This window comes from Macrotis lagotis, chromosome X (assembly GCF_037893015.1).
Source record: "Macrotis lagotis isolate mMagLag1 chromosome X, bilby.v1.9.chrom.fasta, whole genome shotgun sequence".
In the NCBI taxonomy this organism is placed as follows: Eukaryota; Metazoa; Chordata; class Mammalia; order Peramelemorphia; family Peramelidae; genus Macrotis; species Macrotis lagotis.
This window is the reverse complement of record NC_133666.1, coordinates 32,725,709-32,735,675: the sequence shown is the minus strand read 5'-3', so window position 1 is coordinate 32,735,675 and position 9,967 is coordinate 32,725,709. Positions and strand designations below refer to the sequence as shown.

The 9,967-nt window shown below is 50.3% G+C and overlaps 1 protein-coding gene across 2 annotated transcripts; it reads left to right on the top strand.

Moving 5' to 3' along the window:
• Positions 1-253: 253 nt before the first annotated feature.
• Positions 254-7,775, top strand: LOC141500042 (uncharacterized). 2 transcript variants are annotated; one of them, XM_074202915.1, is made up of 4 exons: positions 254-405; positions 2,325-2,507; positions 3,051-3,596; positions 5,617-7,775. In XM_074202915.1, the coding sequence occupies exons 2-4, from the start codon at positions 2,348-2,350 to the stop codon at positions 7,614-7,616; spliced, it is 2,706 nt and encodes a 901-aa protein (XP_074059016.1). In that variant the 5' UTR covers positions 254-405; positions 2,325-2,347; the 3' UTR covers positions 7,617-7,775. The 2 variants fall into 2 exon arrangements, with proteins under 2 accessions (XP_074059016.1, XP_074059015.1); XM_074202914.1 differs by having other exon boundaries at positions 3,048-3,596.
• Positions 7,776-9,967: the final 2,192 nt, after the last annotated feature.

Here is a 9,967-nt window from a genome sequence, read left to right as displayed (position 1 = left end):
ACAAGTCCCCTTTTAGAAAGCAGTTCGTCCTGCTGTGCTTTTATATATCACTGCGCGGCATGTTTTGACAAATTTTTACTTTCACTTTAAGGGCCGAAATATGGAGGAAAGACCGTTGAGGAATCATGGCGCCCATGGCGCCTCGCAATGACGGAGGCGAAGCCCGCCTTCCGGGTTGTGTCTGTTACGCACTTTCCGTTAAGAATTTTCGCGGCATCCGGTGTTTTGGTTAGTTACCGTTGGCTGGCGGAGAACGGCTTCATTTCTCAGTGGACTCAGTGGTGAGCGGACCTCAGGAGGCGTCCTGAGGAAAGCTCGCGAAGACCACTGTTTACACTCGGAAATTTCATACAACGGATAGCTTTTTCACGGCTCTACCAACTTCGTCTACTTTCTTCGGAGAATGTAAGTTGTCCGAGGGTGGGTGTGGATGGGGGGGGGGGGTTGGGGTATACCAAGGGGAGGTGGGATGTGACCTCGGGGTTGCCGTGTACTACGGGGAGGGGGGATGTAACCCCGGGGTTGCCACGTACTATGGGGAGGGGGGATGTGACCCCGGGGTTGCCGTGTACTACGGGGAGGGGGGATGTGACCCCGGGGTTGCCGCGTACTATGGGGAGGGGGGATGTGACCCCGGGGTTGCCGTGTACTACGGGGAGGGGGGATGTGACCCCGGGGTTGCCACGTACTATGGGGAGGGGGGATGTGACCCCGGGGTTGCCGTGTACTACGGGGAGGGGGGATGTGACCCCGGGGTTGCCACGTACTATGGGGAGGGGGGATGTGACCCCGGGGTTGCCGTGTACTACGGGGAGGGGGGATGTGACCCCGGGGTTGCCGGGGAGGGGGGATGTGACCTCGGGGTTGCTGGGTACTACGGGGAGGGGGGATGTGACCCCGGGGTTGTCGCGTACGGGGAGGGCGGATGTGACCCCGGGGTTGTCGCGTACGGGGAGGGCGGATGTGACCCCGGGGTTGCCGCGTACGGGGAGGGCGGATGTGACCCCGGGGTTGCCGCGTACGGGGAGGGCGGATGTGACCCCGGGGTTGCCGCGTACTACGGGGAAGTGGGATGTGACCCCGGGGTTGCCGCGTACTACGGGGAGGGCGGATGTGACCCCGGGGTTGCCGCGTACTACGGGGAGGGCGGATGTGACCCCGGGGTTGCCGCGTACTACGGGGAAGTGGGATGTGACCCCGGGGTTGCCGTGTACAACGGGGAAGTGGGATGTGACTCCAGGGTTGCCGTGTACTACGGGGAGGTAGGATGTGACCCCGGGGTAGCGGTGTACTACTGGGAGGTGGGATGTGACCCCGGGGTTGGGGTGTACTAGGGGGAAGTGGGATGTGACCCCGGGGTTGCCGTGTACTACGGGGAGGGGGGATGTGACCCCTGGGTTGCGGTGTACCAAGGGGAGGTGGGATGTGACCTCGGGGTTGGGGTATACCAGGGGGAGGTGGGACGTGACCCCGGAGTTGCGGTATACTACAGGGAGGTGGGATGTGACCCCGGGGTTGCGGTGTACTACATGGAGGTGGGATGTGACCCCTGGGTTGGGGTATACCAAGGGGAGGTGGGATGTGACTCCGGGGTTGGGTTATAACAAGGGGAGGTGGGATGTGACCCCGGGGTTGGGGTGTACTAGGGGGAAGTGGGATGTGACCCCGGGGTTGCCGTGTACTACGGGGAGGGGGGATGTGACCCCTGGGTTGCGGTGTACCAAGGGGAGGTGGGATGTGACCTCGGGGTTGGGGTATACCAGGGGGAGGTGGGATGTGACCCCGGAGTTGCAGTATGTTACAGGGAGGTGGGATGTGACCCCGGGGTTGCGGTGTACTACATGGAGGTGGGATGTGACCCCTGGGTTGGGGTATACCAAGGGGAGGTGGGATGTGACCCCGGGGTTGGGTTATAACAAGGGGAGGTGGGATGTGACCCCGGGGTTGGGGTATACCAAGGGGAGGTGGGATGTGACCCCGGGGTTGTGGTGTACCAGGGGGAGGTGGGATGTGACCCCGGGGTTGGGGTGTACCAGGGGGAGGTGGGATGTGACCCCGGGGTTGGGGTATACCAAGGGGAGGTGGGATGTGACCCCGGGGTTGCGGTGTACCAGGGGGAGGTGGGATGTGACCCCGGGGTGGCGGTGTACCAGGGGGAGGTGGGATGTGACCCCGGGGTTGCGGTGTACCAGGGGGAGGTGGGATGTGACCCCGGGGTTACGGTGTACGAGGGGGAGGTGGGATATGACCCCGGGGTTTTCCATTCCTCAAAAACTAACTAATTTTCTTTTGATTGTTAACTTAAATCTTGATTTTTCTGTTAGCCCCCCTTCCCTAAAGTTACACCATGGGAAGCACTGAGGGGGAAACTTCCTCATTGACAACCAGTGTCTCTGGGCTCAGAGACATACAAGAGTCTAGTCCTTTCGGGACCACACCTCCTTGTACTTGGAATACAAGGCCTAGGACAAGATCTCAGTGCAGGCGGGATGATTCAAACTCTTCAGGTAAGACTTTATGTGACTCTATTCTATTCCCAGCCCCTACTACAGTGGCTGTGGCTTCCTTGAGAGGCCAAGCCTTCACTTTAGTCCAAACTACCAACATTGTTATTTGTTGGCCAATCCCAAAGTACAACATCCATGTTGGCTGGTATCCTGGCACATACCAATTTTTCACATCCACCAGGGACCAATCCCAATTTTTCACATCCAACAGAGTGCAATCCCAGGTTTTCACATGGGTCAGAGGCCTAGTCCAGGTTTACACTTCAGCCGGAGACAGATAGCAATCTGCCGCAAAGGCTGGAGGCCAATGACAATCCATTACATTGGCGGGAGGCCGATCCCAATCTGTTAAAGGCCAATCCCAATCCATTACCTCAACGGGAGGCCAATCACAATCCATCACATTGGCGGGAGGCTGATCCCAATCTGTTAAAAGCTAATCCCAATCCATTACCTCAGTGGGAGGCCAATCACAATCCATCATATTGGCAGGAGGCCGATCCAAATCTGTTAAAGGCCAATCCCAATCCATTATCTCAGCAGGAGGCCAATCACAAGGCACTACATCGACTGGAGGCCGGTCACAATCTGCCCCACCAGTGGGAGACGTAGCCCAACCTACCACGTCTGCTGGGAGTCGATCCAAGTCTGCCACATCAACTGGAGGCCGATCCAAATCCCGAACCCGACCACAAACTACCTGCAGCAGTAGCCTCAAGTCAAAGCAGGCTCCCCATGAAGGGGCTAACGCCATGGGCCTTGATGCCCAGAAGCAGTTATTTGTCTGTCTCTGGGGGGGTGTCTCAATGGGTCAGGCTGGTGTGAAGGCTTGTGGTCAGATTACTAGTGATCTGTTTGATTTAGCAGAACACGTTACAAGTAAGCACCTTAAACGAAATAACAAGGGAATTTATGTCTGCCGCTGGCACAACTGTCCTCGACAGGGCAACCCCTTTAATGCGAGGTTCAAATTAGTCAACCACATTCGTGTGCACACGGGCGAAAAGCCATTTATCTGCAATTTTTTAGGATGCTACAAAACATTTACCAGGGTGGAGAATCTGAAGATCCATAGGCGGTCTCATACAGGTCAGTTTTCTATTGCTCTGAAGACCATAGCCTGGTTGGGAAAGGGGTAGAGTGGGACAGGGCAAAGTATGGGGAACTAGTTGGGGAGGGAGAGAGAATAAGAATGAGGCAGGTGGCAGGAAAGATGGGAAGAAATAAAGGAGTAAGTAAAAACAGGGACAGGAAATAGGAAAAAGATGGTGGACAGAGAATGGGTTCAAATCTAGCCTTGAGACATTTCCTAGTCATATGACTCTGGGTAAGATGCTTAAACCACTCTTTGCCTCAGTTTCCTCATTTGTAAAATAGGGATAATGGTTTCTAGCTCTCAGGGTTGATGTAAGGATCAAATGAAATAACATTTATAAAATGATTAGGACAGTGTCTAACATATAGTAGGCATTTAATAAATGCTTATTTCCTTCGTTTCTCCCACACACACACACACACACACTCAGAAGTACTGAACATGAGGTGCACATATACCCCATATATATACAAATACAGGCACTAGAGAATGAGCAAGTCCAAATCCCTGATCTCCTCAAGTACTTAAGTCCCTCTAGGATTTTAACTCCTGCCATATCAGTTGTTCAGACACCTTTAATATTGGTGATGTGGGAGGGACAGGGGAAGGAATTAAGTTTTGTTCATTTTTTTTGCTTCTCAAACTCTTAAGGAAGCACTAGACAGCATGCCTTCCCAACACAAATCCATGCTTACCATTGTTAGCCCTGCCCCATTTCCCACTAGCCAATAGAAGCCTGCCCTGGGTGGAACACCCAATTCAAGTTCCCCCTCCCCACCATTGTCAGAGCCAGATTTGCAGAGCCATTGCAGCGTCCAAAATCAAGGGTAGCTTGAAGGTGGCATCAGAGAAGGAAGTGTTATTGGTTTGTAGGCTGAGAACAGACTTTCAGAAAAGCACTCTCCAAGCTGTTAACAACTCTGCTCCCAAGAATCCCTTGCTTTGGGAGCAGCGAAATTTGGAATTTGGAATTTGGTATCAGACTTAGAGGATTTAATGCTAGAAAGGACTTCAAAAGACCAATAGTACAGCATCTTAAGCTTTGTTGTATGCCCTGGACAAGCTAGACCCCCCTTCTCATAATCATATTTGCAAACAGTTGAAGAAAATGCTATATTTTAGTGAAAGTTAAGATGTCATCTCCCCCCCATCCACATTCTGAAATCTATCCACGAGCCCTTAAAAAAAAATCTCTGATCTAAAAAAAATTCCTCATCTAGTTTAACTCATTTTACAGAGAAGAAAATTGAGGCGTAGACAACTAAAGTGACTTGTTAAAGATTTGAACTTGGGTTCTCCAGTCTCCTAAATTCAACATACTCCCCCAGAGCTAGATCAGACCACAGGCTCTGTGACCTTTAGCTTATGCCCTTCCCCCAACTTCATCAATTCCTATGCAGGGTTGAACCAGGTCACCCTCAAGGTACCTTCCATCCCCAAATCCCATGATCCTCCAGAAATGCTTCTGCTTGAACCCTTCCCTAGCTGGATCTCTGGTTGTACCTCCCCCCCCCCCCCAGCTGTCTCTTCCACTTAGCAAGGAGAGGATTTGGAAGGAAATATTTCAGGATAAGAGAGAAGGGGGAATTGGCCCTGCTCTGTTCCCTAGATATTTGTCTCATGGTTGGGGACTAAACTCAAGTTTAGACTAAAGCTAGCAAAAACAATCAAGAGAGGAACTAGGAAATAGGATCTATTACTTAGTGGGGCCCTGTCTAGTCCTCTCCTGTTAGGCTGCAGGTGCCTATTGTGGCAGTTGCTATGATTTCCAGACCATAGTGTGACTTCCTTCTACCTTAGTGACTTTGATTGAGGCAGCAGAACACACAGAGGGTTCTGAGGAGCAGAGTAGTTAAAAGATGTAGGTTTATGGGGGCAGTTGAGTAGTGGGGGCAGTGGGAGAAGGGAGGGTTACTGGAAAAATATCCTAAAATAATGGGTTCTTTAGAAATGAGAAATGACTTACCCCCCTCCTAACAACACAGTGGTATGTATTTGGGTTTTCTTTTCCAGGTGAAAGGCCATTCAAGTGCCCATTTGAAGGTTGCACCAAAAGCTTTGCCAGTTGTACCGACAGAAAGAAGCATGCTACGGTGCACTCATGTGAAAGGCCATATGTTTGTAATATTCAAGGCTGCCAAAAAGCATATACTCATCCCAGCTCCCTGCGTAAGCATCGAAAGCAGCATGTCTCTAAGGTAGCTGCTACCAACCTCACCGACATTGACAACCCCGCAGCTGGATCAAGTTCTAACACCTTTCTTACAACTAGGCCCTCTAGAGCTCAGAAGAGGATGGCCCCCACCATGACCAAGTCTCAAAATGGTATTCCCACAAAGGTTCTTCGCATTCATATTCCCAGGATTGATGATGTTTGGGCCCGCAAGGGCTTTGCTCCTCTAGTTCACCCACCTGCATTACAGTCAGCTAATTCCTCTACAATCCCCTTGGGATATCTTCCTGTAGTTAGATTGGGCCGTCTATCTCCTGCCGTAATTGAGAAGTTTACTAACCCTTCAGGGTATTCACCTTCAAAGTCACCAGTCCAGGCTGTTACCACCCCTTCAGTCATTGCCGCTTCCTCCAACGTGATTTCTCAGGCTCTAGTCCATGTAGTTCCCAAACCTCCAACTAATATATTTTCCAGCCTTTCAACATCTAGGGTCTTCCAGGTTTTCAATCCTCAAACACACTCGGGGCCTAGTCCATCACCTACCAATGCTTCTACCACTGAGACCCAAATGGTTCCTTTATCTTTGGTGCGTAACTTTAGTCACTCAACACGTACCACCATTTCCAACACATCTATAATCAATCCTGCACGGTTCAAGTTTACTAGTTTGCAAGGACCCACAATTCTGAGCTTTCCAAAGGGCCAATTCGCCCAGAATACACAATTCAGTGTTTCCTTCCCGCCTATTAGACAACTTTTCAAATTTCCAAGTTGCATGTCCCCAGATTCTCCGAAGTTGGATATTTCTTTCTTCTCGAATTTTAAGATCTCAAACCCTTTTGCATTTTTATCCAATTTGGGTATGCTGGGCTGCTCTGGGCTTAAGATGATAAAGTCCCAGTCAGTGGAGGAGAGTACCATGGCAACCATTGATCAATTGCAGCCTAAGTCCAATTCTTGGTTTGGACCTGCTGCCACTATTTCCATTTCTGATTCAGGAACTATATGTTTTGACTTCTCTGCTGCTTCTACAAGCACCCTGAGGGGCCAGCTAGCCTTACCAGAAGCACAAGAATCAGAGAGACCCTGCTGTTCCAAAGACGTGCAGGGAGAAATGGACTGGAACAAGGCAAAATATGAAGACAAGGTAACCACCATCTCAGAAGAAACAACTGGAGGAGGAGGAGGAGAAGAAAATGATGAATACATGGAAGTGGAATGCATGAAGGATAAAGAGCAGCAGGTTGGACTGGAAGGAGTTGAAAAGGAGGAACATATGAAGGAGGCTGGAGCAGGCGAAGAACAGAACAACAAAGAGCATATAGATGTGGAAGGAGGCGAGAAGGACGTAAATATGGCAAATGAGGACAACGAAGAAGAATGCATGGAAGTGGAATGGAGAGAGGAAGACGGGGAACAGATGGAGGAGGAAGAAAAGGTCAAGGAAGAAGAAGGGAAAGAACAGTGCATGGAGGAGGCGGTAAAAGAAGAAGCAGAGGTGGAGGAAGAGCTCATGCAAGCAGGAGGAGAAGAGGAAAGGGAAGAGGACATGCATGAGAGTAAGGAAAGAGGAGGAGGGGAGGAACACATGGAGGAGGAAGGCAAGCTAAAGGAAGGCGAGGAAAAGGATGACCACCAGGGGGAAGAAGAAACAGTGGAAGAGGAAAAGGAAGAGTGTGTGGGAAAGGAAGTAGGTGAGGCAGAGAAAGGAGTGGAGGCAGCAGGAGGGCTAAAGGAAGATGGAGAAGGCAAAGTGGGAGAGGAAGACCAGGATATGGAGCCTCCAGTCAAGATCCCAAGACTGTCCTCCATTGAGGAATTGGGAACCAATAAACCTTAAGAGAGTGTTGTACCCTCTTCCTTTATTTCTTAAAGTCAAAATTGGACTGGGAGAGGGCAACACAGTTTTTGTTCTTTAGTATTTAGTAAAAGTCAGTTTGGGGTACCTTTTGCAATTTAAGAGACCACCAGGTTATAATTTACCATTTTACCTACCTCCCACAAGGGTAATATTTGAATATTTTTTACCCCAATAAAGATTTGTTGGAATTTTGAAAAAATTCATTGACTTACTTATTTTTTCCTGTTCATATAATCCCCCATCCCCTTGGTATAGTGAAAAGTAGCTCCGTATTTATCAGAACACATGGTTTCAGATCTCAGATCTGTTTATTATATGAGGCCTTGGGCCTCATATAATATAATATAATAAATATAATATAATAAATATAATTTCCTTGAGCTTTAGTTTGCTCATCTGTAAAATGAGGGGAGTGGGCTAGATGGCCTCTGATGTCCCCTCTCGTTCTAGATCTAGGATCTAGGATCCTTTGGTCCTAAATCTCTTCCCCTGCCAACTCTTAATTCCTACAATGTTTTCATTTTTTTCCCCTTATGCCCATCCTGAGACTTATCCTGACTTTGCTATCAGTCAACCCTTTACCCCTAGCTCAGGCTACCACAGAGGACAAGAATGGCCCTTGGTCTTGCCCAGACAGGTACAGGTGGGGGTGTGTATGTGTGCTGGGAAATTTCTCCAATTATTGTAGGAAGCAAGGCCGGTTGAGACCATCCTTTCCCCATATCCTTGAAAAATACCATGGGTAAGACAAAATGCATTTATTACCACTTGGAGGCTGAGGGGGAGGAACTCTGCAAACTGGGCCAGTCTGTGATGTGCTTAAGTCACTTCTTCCTGCTATGGATCTCCTAAATATGGGGGGAGTAGAAGGGAGCTCTAAGCTCTATTGGATCTCTTGCTAGATTTTTTTTCAATGCAGTGGCTTTTTTAATCAGTCTGGTAGCATAGGAACCTAGGCATAAGGGCCACAGGTAATTAGATCTGGAGTCATTAGACCAGGGTTTGAATTTTGACTGTTGCTTACTGCCAGGGGGGGATCTTGAGCAAGTCTTTATCAGGTATAGGAACATAGGTGGCTAAGATTTGCAGATGAAAATCTGTCTAGAACTGGTGAGGCCCGAGGACTGGGGGTGGAGTGGGGGGACAGGGATACCCTTGCTTCTCTCCAGCCTCAGTCATAGCCTGCTTGCAGAGAATGATGACCAGTAAAGCTGCAATAAACAAGCATTTCAAATCCATTGGTACCATCTTAGGCATGTCTTACATGTCTCCCAGTATTGAGAAAGACAATGCTGGCTCCTCTTTCTCTCAGTCAAATCAACAGAGGTGGGTGCTTCCACACCAACCCTTGGGAGCTCAGCTTCACCCCGACTGACACAGACAAAGGGGAAAGGCTGATGTGCAGCCCCCCTGGGGTATCTTTCCTTGAGAGTCCTCTAGGGTCCAATGCTCTGGACCCAATAGTGTAGGTGGTGGCGGGCTGAGGAAGAAACAGCCTGTCTACTGTAGTTTCTAACAATCCAACAGGCAATTCAGCAACATGGCAAAGCATGCAACCAATCCAACAAAACCTTATGTTTGGGTGTTGGGGGAGGGGTGGGTTGTTACCTTTGGTCATACTTGCCCAGACAGTTGTGCTAGGGTCCAGGGCTGGGGAACCTTTTTTTTCTGTTAAAAACCATTCGGATATTTATGACATCATTCATGGGCCATACCAAGTTGTCAATTTATAATTAGCCTAATCACCCCCCCACACACACAGAGCCGGAGGTTGCCGTGGCAACGCCAGAGCGGAGAGTCGCTTCCTTGCTCCATGAACCCCTTCGCCTCTGCCTAGGGCCGGCTTGGGATCTGTCCAGCACAGTTTTGCTGGCCGGGTCCAAGGAACCCTTCTTCCTCGGCCTCTCCCTTTCTTCCATTACCCCCAACTGCCCAAGTCTGGCGCTCCCCCCCACCTTGCCCGGCTTTCCTCGGCTCCCAGAGCGCTCAGTCACTTTGAGGCTGGGCAAAGGCGCAACTTTCACTCCGGGTTTTCACAGATTTTTTTGGGGGGGGGAGGCTCCCACATTCTTTGTAGGCCAGATCCTTAGAATGTTGAGGAATCCAGCCAACTGTAGGGAGGGGGCGGGGCTGTCGGGGAACTCCGGAGTTTTGGAGCTTTGGGGGGGAGGGGGGAGGGGCGAATTTCTAATTCGGCAACAGAGCGGCAGCGAACGCTCTCTCCCCCGAGCCTGGGGTCTCAGCGGACGTGACTTGGGGGCAATCCACAGAGAATATCTACTGCCTGCCTGCGGCCAGGGCACGGCCCAGTGCTTTCCAGGCCCTTTGGG